The 23,466-nt window shown below is 38.8% G+C and overlaps 1 protein-coding gene across 6 annotated transcripts in view; it reads left to right on the top strand.

The window, feature by feature from the left end:
• The window catches only part of diaph2 (diaphanous-related formin 2), a 462,271-nt gene that overhangs the window by 320,605 nt on the left and 118,200 nt on the right, over positions 1-23,466 (top strand). For all 6 annotated transcript variants that reach the window (XM_042493107.1, XM_042493105.1, XM_042493108.1 and 3 more), the window contains one exon: positions 12,574-12,698. In XM_042493107.1, the coding sequence (XP_042349041.1) occupies positions 12,574-12,698 (125 nt within the window). The remainder of the gene's footprint in view (positions 1-12,573; positions 12,699-23,466) is intronic.

Here is a 23,466-nt window from a genome sequence, read left to right as displayed (position 1 = left end):
CCCAGAAAAGAAAAGAAAAGAAAAGAAAAGGGCAAAAAAGTAAATCTTCAACCAGATGTCTCCGTGACAAATGCTGAGTAATAATCTATGTGATGCTTTTTTTTTCTGGACAAAAGAAGGAGAGTTATATCCAAGTTAGAGTTATATCTGATGATTAGGGGAACAAATATGTCTATGGTGCTTCATCAACAAAAGGAAGAGAAGGAGACAAACACCGTCCCTGAGTCATCACCCACCCTCACACTCTCATGAGTCATGCACCACTACACATGTGCATACGGTTAAAGCATTAAAAATCTAATTTCTCAAAATTATGCTCAGCCGTCCAGGTGATAATGTGAGCAGACACATATTTTAGCAAAGGAAATAGCTGAAGACAAATTATAAATTCAGAAATATGTCTGTGGGAGATCAATGAGATTTACCTCCTGAAGTATAAGGTAGAACTAATCCTCATATATGCAGCTGTTTTCCTTGAAGATCCCAGTGTTTAATTAAGAGCATGGTCATAACTTATATTTTATACTTACAGCTTATTTAAAGCTTATTTCCATCATCGCAAAGAAAATACGTTCAAATAAACCGTCCCATTGTTCAATTAGCTGAAACACTATTTGTAAGTTCTATCTGTCAAGTTCTGAATAAGCAATCTTATTTGATGGGAACTGTATAGAAAAAGTCAAACTCATCTCTCTCAACTAGAAAAGAAAAATGTTCAAATGAATTAATTTTAGAAAGATTTGTGTAAATATACCCATACAAAGACTTTCCTCTTTCTGGCAGCAATATCTGTCTGGCAACCGAATCTCTCACAGAGGGAGCTCTTGAGCTACAAATGGGAACATAACAGAAGCTGAAATGACAGGATGGGAAAGAGAGAGTCTGAGGGAAGGAAGAGAACAAAGAGCGACTAAGATAGAGGATGAGCAAGAGACAGGGAAATCTAAACAAGATGTTTTGGATGTGAATGTGTAATAGAGCAGAAAGGGGTAAAAAAAAAAAAAAAGGGGAAAAAAAAGAAAAGATGACGGCTTATAATCAAGGCACCTAGAATACCTCACTTACTCCCAGCCACTTGACCTTGATGCTTCTGCTAATGAAAACCCACCATCAGAGTCCCATCACTTTAAAAATGTTTTTTTTTTAAGCTCAGAATGACAGAATATGACAAATTATGTTAACTTAAATAAGGTTACGAAAGGCTAAAATAGCAGCAATCAGGGTTATATTATTAAATAAAGTACATCTGTAAGCCAAGCCAAGTACTCTAAACCAACAAGCAAAACCAAGTTGGGTGTCCACTTCTCAAAACGACCCCATCTGAGTTCAAGCAACTCCTGATCTTTAATATTCTCAAAAGAAATGTACCTGAAAGGAATCAGCACCACCATAAATTACGATATCTTTATTATTTTTAGAGGTCTATGTACTGCTTGTGGTGGAACAGAATAATATTTTACTTGATGAAATGTACTTTTCAATTTTTAAACCATCTCTGAGACTCTGGTCCTGCTCATGTGCAAGAAAACATATTTTATGTCTCCTCCACAGCCAAGTCATGTACAGTAATGATTCATAAATAAACCTGCAGATGATTGAATAATAATAAATGAATGAATGAATACAGTTTCTGCCTTTCTAGAGGCTGAATAAGTGAATGAATAATATTGAAGTGCGACTCAGAAACATATGCTGAGCTGTAGCTTTAGTTTCTAGTTTCCGTTGTATAAACACTGTGGTCAACGCCTGGTCAGTCATGATGGATTAAGGGGGACAAGTTTTTGTGAAAAAAAAAGGTATCAGAAATAGGTTACTGAATCCACGGAGAATTATCACTCAACACTGCAGTTCTGCTCGTAGAACTTTTTTTAAGTCAATTTTTAAAAAATATTTTTCTTAAAAGTTTGTCAAGACCAAAATAGAGCTAAAAGAGAACTTCCATACATCATGCTGGTCAGGAGTACAACTTCAGATGAATGCGAATATTGATCTATGTCTGCCAGAGGCATTAATTGGTAGTTACCTTCTACTGAACTAGCCTCAGCAACTGCACTAGGTGATAAATAATATCAGATATCAGAAGTACATCTTACAATCAAGCAGTGTGGCATTTTTGTTATTCATGAGTCATAATCACGTTAACATAGAAGTGACACCTATTTTTTTTATTGACTGTACAAAACAAACCTAGAATAGAATAGAATAGAATAGAATATTCCTTTATTGATCCCCCATTGGGGGAAATTCCAAATGTTACAGCAGCATGAAAAAAGAAAAGTGAAATGTAACAAAGAAAATAACAATAACAAATAACAATAAATAAGTAATAAAAGTTAGCACTGCAATTAACTCAAGCTATATGTAGCTGTTGTTTACAATAATTACAAATCTTTGTTTTTGTACAAAGCTTTTTGCATTGCTGTTGCTGTTAATGAAGACAATTTTGTCTTCAAAAGACGTATCAGACAGGGTGTTTAACCTTCTTGTATTTGGGTATGACACAGACTTTAGAAATGTTTGACACAAAAAGATAATAGCAAAGTGTTTATCGATACCTTTCATTTCAGAGCAATCATTCCAATATACATATTTAAAATGGGATTCCAAAGTGTGTCAGATTAAATTGGTCATGTTGTTCACTGTTTATCTGAGGCACAATTGCACGGAGTGAGTGCTCAGGTATCTGTGCATGTGTGTGTCTGTGTGTGTTTGTGTGTCTGTGCCCTCAGGCTCACACCCTGGTAATGGCTGCTTACAGCTACTGCATTTTAATTGATGTTGTTAAACTTAATTTTGAATATTTAATAGCTCCGGTTTCATTTTTGCTTCATCTAGTAATTTCTTTGCCCTACATTTTTCAGATCTCAGGCCAGTCAATAAAGTCAAGTAAGGTTTTGGGTCTCTTGGTCCTAGAAATGTCAAGTGAAGTGTGTCCCTCGGAGGTGTCAGGTGAAATAGCCTCAGCTGCGCGATAAGGTGCAACTTTGAAGTTGTGAATGAGGTTAGAAGCATGAGTCAACCTCTGCGGGCTGTTATGAGCACCACACCCCCATCTCCGAGCATCTCTCCTGTCTACTGCGCTCACACAAGTCATGTCCTTTCTCTGCCTCCACATTCTCCTCCTTCTGTGAATGCCGTCTGGCTTGTATTTGACATAACAAGTCTGTTATTTGCTGGTGTCATAACATTGGAATTGTATCTGTTTGTATTTATTTGTTCAGTCTGCAGTTTTATCAGTCATTTAACCACTGAGCAGTTATTAACAAACTGTAATTAATTAGTTCTTGCACTAGCATGTGTGGATTTCACAAAGATATCACAGACTATGCATCTGTTAATTTACCTTGAAGAGGACAGAGCTGTTTTTACTCAAAAATATCCTCCAGCTTACTTCACGTGACAGCTCACTCATTTCAACAACCCAGCCGGCACTGACAATGGAACACGCAAAAAATGCATGAAAACAGCACTTGACACCTCAGGCTATGGTCACTCATCTCCCATCTGTAGCTTTCATGCCTAGCCTTTAAAAAAAACAGGCTCTGCAGCCACCCAGCTGCACCCTCCTAACTCATACCTTTCTGTTGTTTGTGTGACCCCAGCAACGTATCATAACAATATCGCAGAAAAATATGTCTTGAAAAGAGAAATGACCATCTTCAAGTAAGTGCATGACAAGCATTTAGATGGTGGATTGTCGGGAGAGAGGCGGTAAACCATTGTGCCCCTGCAAGTTCCTTACTCTTTTTATTGCAGAGGGCAGAGACTCATATAGTGCTAGCACATCGCCTCTGACTGATTTCCTCAGCACTTCCTGGGGAATTGTCATCACCCCAGGTCAATGTCTAAACTTTCCCATGCATCAAAATATATTGTAATTGACTCCATTTGTAATTCCTCCAGAGATCTGGCACTGGGCTGCAGCTCTGATGGCTGCCGAAAGCAATAAAGTCTCACAGACATGACCCCCATTGTAAACAAGGCCTCCTTCCTGAGTGCGAGGTACAGTAAAGTGTGGTTTTTTCGGTGTCTGCACTTGGCTGTACTTTTTGCTCTTTGGCTCCAGACCATACTTCCATTCAAATGTTGTAATTTCACAATTATGTAGTTCTCATGTCAGGTTTTTTATTCCCCTTGGCTCTTCTGCTGCACTCCTTTCCATCATTGATCTTGTAGTTTTAATATATTGGACGACCTGACAGTGCAAAGTAGAAGTTTTCTTTTCGACAGCTTTTATAGATACTTGTGTAGGCCAGGAAAGAAATACAGTTAATACTGCATTACACTATATACTGCATTATAGATTTGTTAGAATGCAGTGTGCTGTAGCTGTAATAATTAATGTTACAGCAATTAATATAATAGCACCGTTAATGTGCTGCAAGTAATGTATGAATTCTGTTGTGGCAGAAAATAAAGCGACTTCATCAGTTGTTGCTCCAGTTTTCAATCAGTACAACACTGAATTATAGATATTTATTTTTTGACTCAATGTATCATATTAGAAAATGATTTTCTCCCTAGTATTAATTGCATATTGATTTATTAAAATGACTCTAGTCTGTGATCATTGCTGCAGTAGGCATTTGCAGATTAACCATTACATATTTTAACCTTATGGTGTAGCTCTTGGGGGGGCCATCAGTCCTAATCAGAAAACAAATCCTTCATTATGATAACAGTTCTGTAACATGGAGGGTTTAAGGAAAATGCAAATTAAAAGAGGAAATAGAGCAAACGTAAAAAGGATTTACCCTTTTATGTGCACGCAATTAGTGCAACATTGATGGGAAACTGCAGTTGTGCTTGTCTGTGCACAGTGTGGGTTTGTGTCCTGAGTGAGATTAATTGCATTGTCTGCCAACAACATTGTTTATTTTCTGGTGTGATGTAACAATATAATTACTCTATATGTGTGTGTGTTATTTGTAAGGCAACATTAGTAGTGCATTTAATTTTTTACAAATAGATAAGTCACTTGAGTTTTTCGGGGGTTTGTTTTCTCGCAGCACTGAAAATCAAAACAAGCTGGTTGCTTGCTGCCTGATAACTAAAAACCGTACAGCAATGTTTACCATTAATACCATGCAACAAGGTTTCCTGCTTCTTCTTTTGTTTATGCTGTCCATTCAATTTCCTCATTTGCCACTTTCCCCTGCCTGCTGTTTTTAACATCACATGATCCGAGGTAATCAGAAAGAACAATGTGACTGCTTTGTCACAGCAACAATATCACTTTCACTCCTGCAACTGGAGCTGCTTTGATTCCTGCTGAAAGGGGAACACATAGAGTTGTGTTTATCCTTTTGTCTCGTTCCTCTGATGTACTCTAGTCTGCCTCCCACTTCATCTCCTATTCACTCTCAGGTGCCACCAACAGCTAAATGACAAAAGACAAAACACAATTTTTATTGGGAAAAAATATAATTCTGCGTCATTATGAATGGGGTGGGACTGTTTGAAATGACTCTAATTTGTTCAAAACATTTCAAATTGACACACAATTCATCACTGTCCTGGTATCATGCTGCTGATCAATAGTCAGTTTTGCCCTGATGTGATGAATCTGCCCTTTGGCAGACATTATGTGTATCTGGTCATGTGTAAAGTCCCCTCAAGGTCGTCCTCTCTTTACACCCATGTTGTATATGCAAAGAGGCTGTGAGAGGAGCTTTGATGAGAAGATAACAAGCTAGGGCAAGATTACCTCTTCAAGGCTCTAAAAGGTTTTAACATCTTTAATCTCTGAAACTTGAAAGACCTTTTACATGTGATTGAAGTGCTAATATTGTCATGGCCACACCCCGCCAGCTAAACAGACCAAATTTATTTTGGATAAATATTGTTTAGAGAAAAAGGCACAGAGACTTATTCAACAAATGATAGCATGTCTATTTACTGTTTGGATTTTTAGCCACCTGAGGATGGAGTGTTATAACTGTGGTGATCCCTTAACATTTCATCTAGTTGGATCATCAGATCAAAATGTACTTTTGTCAGTGCTTTGGTTTCTGACCAATAGCAATGACATTCCCATCACACTCAGCTATAGTTTGTTTTTAGTTCCTATCGGCAAACGTTAGCCAACATGTTAAACTAATATAGTTAGTCACTGGTTCAGTGTCCCCTCCCTGGTTTACAGCAGGTACATAATGTACAGTGTGCTTGTTTCAAACACATGAACTTGGCAATTGGTTGCGGGTGGGTGAAATAACAGATCTTTAATGAGGGAAATATTAACCACATTCACTAAAACTATGTGAACATAGCAGAGAGCAGAGCAGAGCAGAGCTGCTGTCCGTTCCTGCTTTGCAGAGGACTCTCCATGAAGAGAGAGACAGTGCAAACTCCTGTACTAAGAGCAACACAATTTCTTTAATTAGCAGAGGTTGATTTGCACATGCCTTAAATGCAGTTGTGCCATGCAATTTAAGCTGTGTGCTGTAGATCTTTAAATAGGGCCCTGTTTTTCCTTACTTTTGGTTCTTTCTTGAATTTCTTGAACGGCCTTGGCTTTGAGTCATTAATTCGTGTTTTGATTATGCAAGCTGAAATATCCCCACTTATTATGGTGTCAGTTTCTGCTGATAAATCTACAGAACTTTCTAATAACTCAAGCAGTCAATCTTGTTATAGACGCTTCGCCACCAATATCAATGGCCCAATTTAACATTTAACAGACATTTTAGATGTACCACCTGTTAGGTAGACCACCTAAAAAGCTACCATTCTGAAACGTGATTAAACATTAAACATAGATATACACTGTGAGCATAGTTTTACCGTCAATATTTATGCATCTTTTCTGTGAGTCTATTTGTCTTGTTGTCTACGATGTTGTGCCCATCGTCTTTTCTGCACACCCACAAACATACACTTATTTGGCTAAGGTGAGGAATGCATTTACGAATGACCTTCTCCTTTGGTTTTATGTTGAGTTTGTCTTTGTTTTCACAAGTGTGTAGATTATTTAAAACGTGATCTTTTATTCTACGTTGGCAGCAACGTTCAAAATAAATCTCAATTTCCTTTGTAACCTTTGGCGGCATTGCAAGAGCAGTGGATGAAAGATTGGTATTATTTGTCTATAAATCAAGATGAAAATTGCCCCCTTCTACAAATGACTGAATATAAAGTTGACATCTTCACATTATGGCGGTTGATTTGGTATTGTGAGCTACACAGTATTTTTCCCTGGCAGTTTATTTGAAGGAAACGGGGCAAAGCTTAATGAAATACTCTTTGTCTGTCTTTTGTTCGTGGGTATGAGTAATGTGTCAAGGCCCAGTATAACAGAGTCCATATCAATAACTAAAGAATGTTGACCACAGAGGAATTTTTTATGTTCTGTTTTTCACACAAGTTAACTTCTTGTCTTTCAGACGGCTTTCGTCTTTCCTGTCCTCTTTGCCGTCCCCCATACATCACTTAGCCTCTGCAGTTATTTATTTTGCTTGACAAGAATGGCAACTAAAGCGTACAGCAGACAATTTAAAGAAATGACATGTTTTTTCTTGCGTAAGAAGTTACCTGAGAAGAAATTGTGTGCATGTGCTGGCTGAGAAAGCTGGAGACAGAGTTTTTTTTTTCTTTGTCATTGAAAGACACTGGCGGGCCTTGCTGACAGCAGTCATTAGAATAATTTTACATGTTTCAGAAATCCTCTCTGTCTGGAAAGACGAAGTATACAACCCCCTCTATCTCCTCTGTTTTTACTCTGATCCACTTGAAATGTGTATTCAGAAGATACCACTGTTGCCATGTGTTGCACCCTGAAAATAGCAGCATTATTTTTGTGGTAATTGAACTAATGATATCCCAAAAGAATCCGAGCTCGATTCCGTAGACACTTGATTATGAGCGCAAAGAGGGGTAATGATATGAATGCATATGTATCTCTAAAAAGCATAAACTTACCCATACCATAAAAATATATATAATTATACCACAAGCAGATCCAACCAGACAATCAGATTGGTCATCTACATATTTAGATGTGATTAAATCACTATGACAGCACGCCTTCCTCATTACTAAAAATATTACTCCGACCTCCTACAACATTGTAACTTCCAGAGCTGAATAAAAAAAAACTAAGGCTACAGTATTTATACAATTTCAAAAAAATATTCTTTAATAATTAAAACTCATGATGCTGTTAGGTTGATGTGTGCATGTGTTGTTTTGTGACAACAGTAAAACTATTTAAATATTTTTCAAAGACTAAACACTAACAAATATTGATTGAAGCAGAATATTTTATTTGATATTAACCATGCTGTGCATTTTGGAAATTATATTTTTTCAGTAAGTGCTGCCTTATGGACTTAACATTGTTAAGTTAACTGTTATTGTAAATGTTTGGATCATCCGTGCCGAGTCAATGCCACAGCAATAACGTTATCTTAAAAGTAGCCTACATGTGAAGTTTGTGGAGCTAACTAAATTTGTGCACAGAAAATTTGTTTTTTAAGTAGATGTATTTGCTCCCATAACAACTTACTAGCAAGGCAGTTTGTTTTTATGTGTGTTGTATTTATTTGGTATGGGAAATCCCACAATCTCTACACATGCATACACATTAAGTTGGCTGGCTGACTGAAAAAGGACTAACAATCCTTTCTGTTGCCAAGTTGTTACTGAGGGCCAGTGTACTTGCTGTAGTAATGTACTTGGTTTCATTACTCGTAGGCAAAGCCTACTGACATGACTGATTATTTTCACATTATTAGTCAGACCCCATGTGTTTTCATGGAAACAGAGATAACACTAGCAAAACATGTTTTATCTTTTGTCCCACTGTGTTTTGGTTTCAATTTTCAGTGCCATAAAAAGCCTTTTATATTCTTATAGAAAGAAATTAAATTGATGGATTGATGAACATTCTTATAAAATATACCATAAAACTGGTGCAATGATACCGAACAAAGAGAGAGAAAGAAAAAAATCAACACAAAAATGCTCATTATTTAATAAATGGCAATCTATATAAAATGGAGTATATTAATTGCAATGAATAAAAAAATGTGACAGGTATTTACAGTAAGACTTATACAAGCTAGGAAACTGCATCCACTGAAAATAGTCATTCGCTTGATTTTCTGATAAGTTTAAGTCTGATGGAAAGCTTGATAACATCCGTTTTATCCATCGAGTAGCGCTTGATTTTTGAATGTTTTTCCATTCAAAAACTTGCATTACATTTTTTGCTGTAAAACAAGCTGAGACTATGCTTGTTTTATTTTGACATGTTTATGATATTTCTGACTTTGTTGGTAACTTGTGTAATCGCAGTATTACACTGGAGGATGAGCTTTACAAACGCGAGGTCCTGCCTCATCAGTGTCGTGCCAATAATGGCGGTAAAGCTTACCATCTTGTTTAATATTGCTTAAATAACTTTCTTGTACAAAGACCAAAACATTGCTGCATATAGACTCATTCAGCACATTTATGTGTGCCAGTTTGTCTCAACAAAGTAATTCCCATGTAAACAATAGTCTGTACTGCAGTCCCATGGCTTCGCTCTGATCCTGTAAATGGCTCCCTTGAAACACATTCACAGTTAACTTGAGCCACCGTTTCTTGGCTACTATGGTTACTACGATCCGTGTTACAGCCAAATTATCACGCAGTGCTATCACTCTTGCCACAACTATCAAAACCCACAATGAGTGATAAAGCCCTTTCCATGGCCCGATACATTCATGTGAATGTAAATGTTCAGTCCCTTGCATTCATCTGTCCACCTATGATGCTGTTAATTTTCCTTTTTCCACCATTACTGAGGCTGCGATCATAGTGACAAGAGCATGTGGATCTCAGAGGCCCAATCAGCAGAGAAACAGACTATGTGATAGTGTGGTTTTCTCACTGCCATCCCCAGGAGTCAGTTCTGTGAGAATATGAGGAGGAGGGATTGTGAAACTCGCAGGCACTGGATCTGTCCAGCCGGTCGGCTTGCAGCAAAGTCTAGTAAGGACAGTGACCACACCTCGTATGCTTATTGTATTGCATCTAGACTGATCACAGCAGGAAGTGTGTGTGTGCATCTGGCAACATGCCTGTTTGTGTGAGCTTTCCAGTGGCAATGCACTTCAGATACCTTTTGTATTTGTGCTGAAGGTTGTTTTAGTGTGCTGCGAGTGCATTATCCACGATCTTGCCATCCAATCTTATTTTCAGAAAGTGAGAAAAAAGAGCAAATCCAAGCCACGAATTGATGTAAAGCAAGACGAGGCTGACCCTCATGGCACTGAGGCCACAACTCTTGACAGCTTGTCCATTACCCTGCTTCCCACTCCCTTGCCACTTCAATTAGAGTTTAGTGGATGGGCTAACCTTGCAGATGACGGAGCAGTGTAGGTTAAAAAATGTACGTTGTTGACCAGGGCTGTCCTTATTGATGCCCATTTATTTGTACAAATCAAAACAAGATGACTTAGAACTATTACCAGTCAATGGACTACATTATCTATGTGGCAGGGCTGTTGCAAACAATGTTTATGTTAATTTCTATAAGTATGTTTGCCTCTATCCATATATTTCCTTGTTTGTTTTTTCTTTACCAACATGTTGAGGTTCAAGGCTGACTGGGATAGAATTTGTTGTACAAATTAAAACTCTTAAAACGAAGAATCTAATTGGATTCAGGACCCTGTGACCTGCTTGTTGAATGGGCCCAACCTTAAAGTTTTAAATGACCGTAGCTCCGTATTCATTTTGAGAGAGGAAAATAAACCTACTCATTAAACTCACCCAACTTTCCATCTATCTTTGTCAGGCTGACAATCATACTGGGTACCAAATGTTGCCCATATAGATGTATTTGAATGGAGTAAGTGTGTGTTTTTCATCTTTCACCTTGCATCACCATTAATAGAAACTAATTAACTTATATACTTTGGTTGCTCCTAAATAATTACTTATCAGTACAGTAAGATATTGGCTCTGAATAAGAGGGTTATTAAATGAGTTTTATGTTTTTGTCATGTTTCCATATTTTGTTGAAATGTTTGGTCCTGTGCCACAGAGGCCAAGGGCTTTGGTTGTTAAAGGATATCAAAAGCAATTTAAAATAGAGAATAAATTGCATGTCATACCAAAACAAAGACAGGCATTCAATCAAGTACTCTGTTTATTACGTGCATTCAATATTGTAATGAATTGGCATGTTGCCTACGTTGCTGAATAAAATTTATTTAAATTCAAATATCCATAAGATGAAGGTTAATCTCAAAGATCACGATCAAGAGACATGTTTTAGTGACTGACTTTCTGCATACAACTTTTAATGTTATGTTTTTCTTTTTCTGTTCTAAAAGTAGTTGTTTTGAAAGACCTATATATGTTGGTGTATGTGTGTGCGTGCATGCATGCGTGTGTGCGTGTGTACGTGCATGCGTGTGTTCAAGTGACTGTTTGTGTCAATAAGCCTAAACCCTTAACAGCAACCTAAACATGGTACTGCATCCCCGCTCCTGTCCCGTCTGATCCCCTAAGACACTGCTTGCTGTTTGAAGTCTCCACATGAAAGGCCTGATCTGAATACTTTGGATTCCACAGCAACTCTGCAAACAGTGATTACAGACTGATTAATGAGCCACACGCACACTGTACACACACGTTTACATACGCTCGCTTTCTAGGCCACACACAAATGGATTACGCAGGAGTCAGTATGTCATAACATATAGTCTAACTCAGTCTGAGGTTGCTTTTTCTTTAACTTTAATAAAGTTTGCAGCAATGTGTGTTGCTTTCATCATGTCCCAGTACTGGAAACTAGTGCTGGACAATATGCAGAAAATAAAAATTCCACGATGCTTTGACTTAATGCTCCAATATTGATATTGAGATGATATTGTTTATGTGATTATTTATGCTCTCTCAAAGTATTTTGATAATCACCAGTAATGTGGATATAATGACTGAAGCCTTACAGCAGGGAACTAGTATTACTTGGGGACCTCATGGGAATTAGAAATTAATTGCCAATGCAGCCTCTGTTATTTTCAATCGGGGAAGAGGCAGAAACGAGGTGTGGAGAAAACAAATATCCTAAAAACAACCCCAAGTCACCAAAATGCTGATTCGCACATGACTAATAATATCGCACAACCTCGTGTTTGGTGAAATATGGAAGGTAATTTGTGGTAGAATATTTACTTGACAAATTATGGACATGACAGATGCACACGGGATAAGATCACAGATGACCCTTGTATTTCCTACAAATATGTCAGATAACTTAAGCATTTATTACAGTTTACCTTAGATCTCAAGGTGATACTAGTCCTGTGCATTAGGGCTTAAGTGGGTGAAGGCAAAAAATAGAAAAGCTAGGACAGTTTGGTAAGTTTAAAAATTACATCACTTAACTGTAATGCATTCTTTAAACCAGGAAAAGACAATTCTTACGATATCCCCAATCTAAGACAATATCTAGTCTCATATCACAATATCGATATATTGCCCAGCCCTACCAGCAACCCATCAATGATCCCAGTATGAGTATTAATTGTGGTTGCTAAACAATATATTGTGTTTCTTTTTGTGTCTTTTTTTCCATAGTGTCTGCTGAGATCTTAAAAAGCAGTCTGACCACCATGGAGCGTCAGATTCAGAGGCTCGAGAATGACATCGAGAACTTCCCCAAAACGGACGACGAACAAGATAAGTTTGTAGAAAAGATGTCGATATCCTTTTTATGGGGTTCATTTTCACAGCATGCTTAGTTTTTGTCCCGAAATTTGCTCCTCAGAAACATTATGTATTGCGGCGTATTAGGACATTATATGTGTCATTTTGTCGACGGCAGTGGCAAAGGAGCACGCTGTTTGTGTTCTGCCTGGCAGTTGTAAGCAGTTTAAGTCACTTGGTGTGATAGGTGGCACCCAAGGGAACGAGGGGAATGGATCTTAGCTGCCTTGCTATGAGATGCTGATCGGATCTCCCTCTTCAGTCCTCCCGGGTCCCAAGAGTGAAATCATGCCTGTGGCTATTTTTACTGCACTCAGCCACCGCTGCCTGTCCCCTGGGGGACTCTAATAGGGGCTCTAGCCCCTCACACCAACTTATCGCCTATCCCTGATTTCATCTCCTGACCGGCGACGAGCCTCTCCACACAACCATCCGTGCACTATCTCCTCTCATGGCACCTCTCCTGTTTCGATAACAGAGTGTTTCACTTAAAGCCAAGCCTCTCTGCTCCCAAATTGAATTAGCCATGTCTCTGCACTTTTTGAACGCCCTTTTGGAGAGGAAAGGTCCTCACTGTATACGTTTGATCAATGGTGGAAATCAAGTCTGTTGTCAATACCCGGAGGCTAGGGTGCCTTTCATGGGGAGTAAAAAACAGTAAAACAGTCAGCAGTGCTTCTTTGCTTGTCTAGAGCAGTATTAAGAAAAAGGAAGAATTACTCAAGTAATTTAACAAGTGAGTAGGTGTTTCCATATGCTCTCACATAAGCATTTAACCTAATTTTTGCTTCCTTTTGTCTGGGATTTATTAAGGCTGACTTTGCGCATTGGGTGGTATAAGAGTAAAACACATTAACAATCTTCTCCCAGTCAAAGAAGGGCACTTAAATTTGTGTAATTAAAAAAACTGAAGGAGAGTCCTCCCTGGCGGCAGCTCGGAGACAGAGCAGGCAGGCAAGAAAGCTGCTCTGCCCCCCGATGTCAGTATTGATTCCCAGGCTCCTTCGAGAACTGGAGGCTTGAGTGAGAGGAAATGGAGAAGTGTAGATATACTGCAGCATGGCTCTCCCTCACTGTCTGGAGTTCCTCCCTAGAGACAGGCAGGGAGAAGCTGGCTGGCCATGACCTGAAACACCCCACTTCCTCCCCCTTTTCTCCCCATCCCAGCTGATCGAGTTTTGGTGCCAGGAAGGAGGCTTAGTAGGATTTAATAAGATCTATTTTGGTTCTTGCTGTAGCCATCAGTAGGAAAGTACTGAAAAGTATATATATTTAATTCTCCATCTGTGTTGTGTTCAATTTTGGATAATATTGCCTAATGGTATAGTATTTTCTCTTCTCTTATTTATTAAATGGCAGGATTGCTTTAAGGCCCAGACACACCAAGCCTAAGGTTGTCCATCGGTCAATTTTGGGCCACCAGTAGGCTTCTTTTGCCCTAGTTTGTGCGCTGTGTCCCACATTGTGCACTTGTCTGCTCTTGTTAGCCTTTTCAGCAGATTAAACATGTTGAATCTGCGTCCGAGATGCTGGGTGGGTGAGTGAAATCACTCGGATTGGCAGTTGAGCTCAGTGCACAAGAAGAGAAACAGAAGTGATGAAATCAAACACATGACTCAAGTTACGAGGATGTTAGCTATTGAGCTCTTTATCAGAATTGGTTCGTAATTGTTTGTTCTTTTGTCTGCTAGTGCGTGGTTGTTTCAGCATCACGTTGTCTTGTGAATGTTCCAACTGGCTAACTAGCGTCTTGACGGTCTTTCAGTTTCCCTTTTTGAACAACGAATACAGAGTATAACCTCCTGCTGCCATGGATAGTTACTCAATCTCACCCAGGCGCAGAAGTTCAGGTGCTAGTTGGCTGTCGGCTGTAGCCTTTTTGGAATAGACAAAGGCGAAGCGAGGCAACTCAACAGTCAGCCATCATTGCCACTTATTCTTTGATGTTGGTGTGGTATGTCTGGGCTCTTGATTGTACATATTTTTTTTTAATAAGATTTTTCTCCTGCACTCATTTTTGGGATGCAGAACCATGGAGGCACAGGAAGGAATCAAATGATTAGAAGTACATGCTCGTTTGTTCTCAGTTAGCTCCCCGGAGTGTTTGATCTGCATTTCATCTCCTGTTTATAATAAAGTGATATAATTGATAATATTGCAATCATAATAAGAAGATGTTGGGGGCATTTTTCTGAATATTTGGTGTAGATTCTTGCGTCGCATGTTGTAGAAAGCACAGTTTTACTCTCCTTCAACACTGTTTTTTTCTTGATGTCCGTACTATATAATAGTAGGACACTAGAAGTATGCAATCATATTTTCCTCAGTGCCTTTGGAGCAGCTCTGCGTCTGTTTGTTACACTAGGACATTTGTGTTTGTGTCTGTCTCACGTTAACCCACTTCTCTGAAGTCTGTCACCCAGGACAATATTTTCTACCACTTTCAACCTCCCAAGATATTAGAGTTTGGGCTGTTTCTGTGCAAGAGATGGAAAGCGCAGGCTGTGCTTGATTTGCTGAGCTTTTTAGTACCACTGTTTGCAATGAGCTTAGGTAGCACTCTAATCTGTGTTGCACAGCAAAGTGTTGGAACAATGACAGTGTGAAATACAGTGCTGTATATTTTGGGTTGACATTTCCTTTGGTACACATAAGATAGCACAGTCAAGGCAAACATACCTTTTTAAACTTTCCCTGGGATTAAAAAAAAAGAAAAAAAAAGAGGATGTTGGTTCCTTGAAGCATGACAGATGGAAGAACAACAACAGCTAAAAGTCATGCATTTGATGCTTGAGCAACCCTGAAAAAGTTAAGTGAAGCTCTGTTGTCTTGACTGTTGGGCACTGTGATGAATGAGTCAGTCTGCAATGTGTGTGTTTGCGTGTATCGGCATGCGCGTGTTTGCGTGTATGTGTGCGAGTGTGTTTGTGTGTGTGTGTGTGTGTTACAGAGAGAGAGTAATTTACAGTGCATGTGTAGGTGAGTACATGTGCCTGTGTTTTGCAGTGACTCTTGTCAGCTTTTTTCTTGAGATTAATTTCAGGAGGCCATGGTCACTGCGAGGTATTTTAAATGTAATGTGTGCCCCAAAGCAGCATAGTTTTAATTAAACCTTCAACAATAAATTATGTTTTGTTTTTTTTGTTTTTTTCCCACCGTGCATGATTAGTGTTCCTAATTTGTTTGGGCTTCTAAAATTCCAGGTCTTGCCCATTAAAAAGTCTGATAAATTTCTGGCGCAAACACTTTGAGAGAATCTGTCATTTTTATCTGTCATCTGATGTGTTTACCTTTCAGAGGAAATCACTCCGCGGAAATAATAAGACAAGAAATTTTCAACGACAGATCAGTAGCAGTTATGAAATACTGAAAGAAAGAAATATGCAATGAAAGAAATGCGGAAAGAAGGGAAGAAAGGAAAGAAAGAGGAAGAAGAGCTTAGTGGAAGCACTTCATTTGGCTTTATTGATACATTTTTCTCTTTCCATTACTGTAATGTATGCAAATGACTGAATGGGGTGTTTGTTCAGCAGTTTAGTGATCTCTATCTGTCAGAAGTAATGGGAGCCCACAAAGGCTGTAGAGTTGAGGCACAAGCCCCCAGAGAGCCCTATTTCACCAGAGAGGCTACGGCTATCACACACACGTACGCGCACACACACACACACACACACACACACACACACACACACACACACACACACACACACACACACACACACACGCGCGCACATACACACACACACACACACACACACACATCTCCAGTTCCTGCTGGATATGATAGAGTAGAGCTGGGGGCTTAGAGTAGGACTCTGCATACTGGAATATTAATGGTAGTGTGTTGGCTCGATGGGGATGATGAGAGACTGGACTGAACCTTGATGGGTGCCTGGACATGTCCAATACATCTCCCCCCGCTGCACTCAATGCCTTAACCCAACCCACTGATATTTAGCTTAACCTTTTATTTCCCAGAAGGCCAGAGTCAGAGCACATCATTCTCCTCTATCCTCACACATTGAGTGACAAGGAGCTGTCTCCTGGGGACGCTTTCATTAAGATATATTAGACCAGGCTAACGCATTCAGCCCATCGTAATTTTATCTCTCAGAATTACCTAATAGGAGCAAGGTGGTTTCACAAAAATCAAAACTTAACCTAAAGGTTAAGTTTAAGTTATAGCTAGGTTCCCCAAGCCAACACCAAAGCTTAGAGTTGTGTTTCCATAGTAACAATGAGCGACACTGGTTTAAAATTTGCCCCATCTGACTGTGGATGCTGGCAGCGGTGTTGTGTATTTAAAATTTCCTTCTGTAGGTTTTCTAGTTGAAAGTTGTTTTTTTTTAATAATTTCTTTACACCCCTTGTCATATTCTTTCTTTCTTTTTAAAGTATTTGATTTTTCTGTTTACTGCCGTTTTTCATTTCCAAATAATTAGTTTTTGCTTTTATGAGTGTGTGTGTGTGTGTGTGTGTGTGTGTGTGTGTGTGTGTGTAGGGGAGATGGTGTTGTTACACAGTCACTGAATGGCTACAATAAAATGTCCTTGTAGCTGCTGAATTCATCCACAAGGCTGAGTGAATGAAGCAGAAGTGGCTTGAAGCTGTTGATCATGGCCATGATTTTACTCTGAAAATAGCTCTGAAAACGTGCTCAACTGTCTAAATGACCATCTGATGTCAATCACTCACCCCATGTTACACTGACTTTGTGAAGAAAGCATTTCACCGTCATGCCTCCATGATAAACAAATTCTTCATTAATTGAGGTCACACGGGTCAGCATTTTACAACAAAACTGTTTCAAAACATCTGTTTTCACAAACTCTCACAAAACTTGTGCATTATAATCCAAGTCTCATTTATCCTGCCGCATATTCAGTACTTCACAAACAGACAGCCCTTTCTGAAGGGTAACTAAACTAAAAAACACCTATATTTGTGCCCTCTTCAAAGCAAAACTCATTTTACCATTCATTTTACCTCACTGAACATAGAAGCTGCTGGTCTGCTACTGCCCCGTCAGTTAGCTTGTTTGTATTATTGTGTGACTTATGTGTAAATTCTTATTTCAGATCACCAAAGTCACATACTAAAACCAACAAACTAAGTGATCCAGGCAGTGGTAGGCCAGCAGCTCCTGTGTTCAGCGAGGTAAAATTACCATTTTTGTCAGTGGAGTCTGGCTTTGAGTTTCACTTCGAGTTCCCAGATAAATGAGACGTGAATTAAACTGCACGATTTGTGTGAGAGTTTGCCAACTGATGTTTTGATACAGTTTTACTGTTGTTGAACATGGACCCCAATGACTTCAATTCTCTAAGAATTTGCTTCACTTTTGGGTTCTTTGTTCATCAGAGGCATGACGGTAAAACAGTTACTTTTGTCATTAATTCAAGGTAACATGAGGTGATTAATAGATAGAAATGGTTATTTGGGGACAAAGAATTCCTTTAAGATAGCCAAGGACTAGGCAGGGTTGTCTAACTGGCGATTGAAGATATCTTTCTTAAGTTAATGTGTTGGATCTAAGCCACAGTCTTTAGAATTAGAAATACTTTATTGATCCCCCGGGGGAGCAGAAGGGCAAAAGATTGCTTTATCTTGATTTTCAGTAAGAATACAGACCATGATAGTGGGGCTGCACGATCCTTCTGACTTTTTGGGTTTTAAGCAGGAGGTGTCAGAAAAGTTACCACAGGGATAACTGGCCTGTGGCGGGCAAGTATTCATAGCATTGTCGCTTTTTAGTCCTTCGATGTCGACTCGCTGTCCCTATCTAGCGAAAAGGTGGTTTGTGACAGTCACTCTGGTGCAAAGCGTAGAGAATTGTAGAGAGTAGAAATAAGAATAAGAACAAGCACAGATAATGTAACGATTAGCACTAGTATGTGAATATTACAAAAATATGAATATGTATTATGTGCTGAGTGTGTAAGGTGTGTAAACATCTAAAATAGGAATGCAGTCATAATAAACAATAAGCAATAGTATATGAATATTTAAAATTCTAAATATTGATAATATGCTGAGTGTTAAGTGTATAAAAACATAAAACTGTGTGCCTTATGCTACAACACAATGTATAAAACTAATCAGTGAAATTAGTAATAGAACATATGTGCATGAGCTTAAGTACATCTTTGCGAAACAGTTGTCCCACCCTTGTTGGGGGGGGGGGGTACTTTCTCGTAGTATCATGCTTATTTACCCTATTTTACCATAATTTCAATGTCTAGTATGTCTATCACATTGATGCCTCATTTGACGATTTTCTGCCAGCATGAGGAAGCATCTGTTTTTGAGCAGCAATACAGATTCACAGTGCTTATTGATACATGTTGGTGAATAGGAAGCCTCGGGTCATTAGATCCTACAAAGCCCACACACCTACCAGTGCCAGTTTCTCACACCAGCTTCCTCCGCCCACACAGGGTCAGCCCAGACACACTTTTTACCAGCCCCGGGGCTAGCCTGTAATACCACCTTTGTGGCTTTAAAATCGACAGATGCATTTATACAGGCACCACCTTTCTGGTGTTTTCAGATACTTCAGCCTGATTTAGTTCACACTTCAAAGGAAGAAGTTCACTACAATGTGTTTATGGATGGCCTTTGTCAAACAGCAATAGTTGGAGACTGTGCTGGCTTCAGGCGAGGTTTGTGTACAGGTGTACACAGCATTCTCTTGTTTCGGCACCAGGCACTTAAGGTTAAATAAATGGTTGTTAGCGAAACAATTGTTCTATTTAGCAGGCTGCTGAGTTTAAACCGCAGACACATCCCCTGTTACAGGCTTGTTTTTTCTTCTGGAGGAACACAGTGTTTTTTGGAGAAGTTACTTTATTCCACCTTTATGTGTTTGAATGCGACGCAAGTCAGATTATTTACAGAATTGCCATGTTTATTTCTGAGTGTTTGTATATTAGAGAACTGGGTTAAAAGATGCTGGTGGCACTTTCAGTCGCACAGTATAATTTTTTAAGAAGGAATACACAAACACCCACCCCCCTTGCCACACACAAGCTCTCTCTCTTAATCACCACCTTCCTTTGAGCCCCCTCCCCCTCCAACCCCAACCCGAATGTTTTCCTCCACTAATGAAATTTACTGTAAACTGTGTGGCCAATTAACTGAAGCACAGATAAACCATGGAGTCTTTTAATTATCCAAAATTCAGTGGAAACTAGTTTAAATAAGTAGAGGTGCTTAAAATGGTCTTTTTTTCCTGCCTGGGTTCCTTCCGTATCTCCCACCTCAACATGAAGGACTTGGATATAGTGACAGAAAATTGCAATTCCTAGAACAAATACTCATCTTTAATGTTGCATTCTACATGTCAGAGGAGAAATTAAGATTTTAATTAACAGTTTTTAATAGGTATGTGCCTGAAAAAAACATTTGCTAAAATTAAAATTGTAATTCTAATTCTGATTATTGCAAAAGAAAACGTGCAAAATGTATGTGGAAAAAAAGAAAAATGATTTGGTGAATTTGTTGCTGTCTTACCAGTGATGTTCTTTTTGTCTATTTATTTAGTGCTGTTATATCACCTTTGATGACAAATATAAAGCGCACCACATTCATACAGAGTTTTTAATTACCTTAAGTAAGGCATAAACTGGCATTGTTGGAGGCTGAGTCCATTAAATTGACTTTCAAAAGTACGAACGCCATCACTAACATTTGTATTTTATAGCTTTAGAACCCTTTGCTTAACCCACTGTACTTACAGTCTGTCCTGTCATACTGCGCTGCCAAGATCCGTACAGCGCAACAGCCTCCTGCTCTGTTGCAGTATCCAGTCCAAATCACTTCTTTTTTTAAAATTACTTCTATAATCATCTCAGTTTATGTATTCATTTGCAATAATTTTCACTTTTGATTGAACTGTTGATTATTGTTTTTAAGTGATTAATTGTGTGCTCTATAAAACATCAGAAGTTAGATCAAAAATCCAAACTACAATTTCTGAGAAGTTAAGACATGTTTGAATTGCTTTGACCAACAGTCAAAAAATATTTAGGACACTGTAATATAAATCTATTTATATCCCACTGGTTAACTGAATTCAGTAATTCGATAACATCATAGTATTTCAGGGTATTTTTGCAAAAACAATATTCTTGATTATATGACAAAAATAAATTAGTATTGGGGGGCCTAGTGACTCAGTTGGTGGAGTGGGTGCCCCACGTGCAGAGGCTAAAAAAAAAAAAAAAAAAGCCCTTAAAAAATATCTAAAAAAACAAACAAATTAGTATCATTTTCAAGCAATTACAATTAGAACAACATAAGTGTTATAGTTTTACAAGTTAGCATTAACACAACAGTTCGTCTTCAAATACTCATTAAAAACTGAACAAAAATTATCTCTTTTCTTAAAAAAAAAAAAAAAAAATAGTAAACTGCAGCAAATTTGCTCTGAGCTGTAATTGTATGAAGTAAGTTTGTCAACAAGTTGGAATCTCACGATATTAACTTTTCTTATTAAAAATGATGCTGATATTGATGGGAACAATTTGATATGGCATACCCGTATTAATTAATTATTAAGTAAACTCGACTCTATATGTTCCTGTTTTCAGTGCAGTTGTTCACTGCCATAAACTGTCAACTGACACAACAAATGCAATCACATTCACGTTTGTTCAGTGCGGCCTGGAACAGAAACAGGTTTTTGGGGTTTTTTTGATGGCTAAAGGCACGGTTGCCCACTTCTCCCTCTGATTGGCTCGTAGTTGTCTTTTTTTGGTTGGATCGGTTGTGTTAAGTCAAGAGGAGTGAAATCGGTTGTGGTAAGAATCTGGGTAAGTCAGTCAGAGGCAGAGTATGGTCATGCCTTCACAGTACAAGGTGAAAGAAAAACTGTTTTTATATTGAATGACAGACAAAAATACACACTGGTAAAGTTTGCCTTTCTGGCATAACTCTATTCATTTTAACCCAAACCATGATCTTTTCCCAAACCTAACCCAAAAAAAGGCTCTTTGGCAGAAATCCCTGAAGGTAAACTTCTCCCAACAGTGACAATACTCAAGAAAATGGATTTGTGGTTGAAAAGTAGCAGCAATAAAACCCAGTGAAAGAAAGGAAAGAAAAAGTGAACAGATTAAGTAGAGTATTGGGAAGAACATATTTTAATCTTCCTAATTTTATTGTTCCATTTAATATAGCTTTTTTTTTTTTTTTAACCAAAAATGTTTTGCACTGGTCAGGAAGAAAAAAATCAAAGGGGTACATTGATATAAAATCAATCTGGTTGGATGCCAAACTGCATTTCATTGCCCTGGTACTGTCTGTGTGCAATAACAATAATGTTGGATCTAATCTAATATCTGCCATTTTTGTTTGGTGACTTACACAATTAATTCATTCTCAAATTAGTGGCCAGTTGACAAACTGACTCATCATTTTAGATACAAGTCATTATGTGAAGCATGATCATACAAATACCAATCAAGTTAGAAGTAATAAACTGATTTTCGGATGTATGTGTTTGAACGTATGGCTTTTGTACACTATGACACTAGAGGACAAAGATATGAAAAATATATTGCATTGCACTTTGATGTCTCTACAAATGACATTCAGGCTGCAGTTGTACGCACACACCATTGAATTTGGCTCGGACAGCTCTGGCTCTCAGTGTTTGACACACACACTAGCCATATTTTAAACTCTGATGAAGCCAACAAAAAAAATCAAGTGATAGATTTCACAGAACACATGTACTGTACAAAAAAGAACCCTCAGAAAAAAATCATGTCGCCATTGCCTTGTCTGTTACCCGTCTTGTTCCCCGCCAGACAGAAGCCCATATTGGTGCCCTCTGGTCATATGAGCGAATTCCCAAGAAGTTGGCCAATCAGTATCTTGTTAGGCTGTGACACTCGGCCTGATGTGGCAGCTCCATTAACCAGTAGAGTAAGCGTGCTGACAGGCTGCCTGGACTCCAGCTCCCAGGGGCAGGAAGGGGGTGTGTTGTTGGAGCACAGGAGGTACACCCATGATGTACTCTGGATCTACCCCTTTGCTCCTGAGTGAACAACTGTCATATCCCACTGATAAAGCCTCCATGCCCTGCCAGTCTTGGAGGGCGTCCTTTGGGATCTTCTGTGCCCTGTTGGGATTCAGAACTTCTCCCTTGCAATCAAAAATGTTTCCTCACACACCTTCTGTATACATTTTTCCTGCGTAGGGGTTGATATACAGTATAGAGGGTTAATAGGCAGAAGGAGAAGAGGCGGTGTGTTTAACAAGCTGTGGTATTCTGAATAGAAAATCATTTTAGTTAATCTGTTTTATCTTAATGTCTCCATGTGTTGCCCGGCTGCTGTATAGCTTTGTCCCTGTTGGCCCAGGTCTCCACTGATTATTTCTGCTCCACAGAAAGTCGGGCTAAGGACCCAGTGGCAGCAGCACCAATCTGCACCTCATTACTTCCCCAAAAGGCCTGAGCTTAGTGCAGGGTAATAGACAGAGGCCCAGCCGCCCTCATTTGTCATGGGCTCCTGGGTTTGATGCAAAGCCCCCCTTGAGCACTTGTTGCTGAGCTCTAATCCTGCAGTAGACACCAGCCACGCTTCTCTGCTTAGCCATCCCCACTCTCCACCGTCATGGCTCATGATTTCACTTTCATTTGATGTTTTAATGAAATCCCTGAGACTCAGTTGAATGGCAGGCCCATTGTTGGCAAATTATTCTATCAAATGCAAGTGGAAGGGAAACGTGACCGGAGTTATTTGTCTAGTTAATATG

The sequence above is a fragment of the Plectropomus leopardus genome, chromosome 9 (genome assembly GCF_008729295.1).
Source record: "Plectropomus leopardus isolate mb chromosome 9, YSFRI_Pleo_2.0, whole genome shotgun sequence".
NCBI classification, from domain to species: domain Eukaryota; kingdom Metazoa; phylum Chordata; class Actinopteri; order Perciformes; family Serranidae; genus Plectropomus; species Plectropomus leopardus.
Note: the sequence above shows the minus strand (reverse complement) of the source record. Positions and strands in the feature narration are given on the sequence as shown.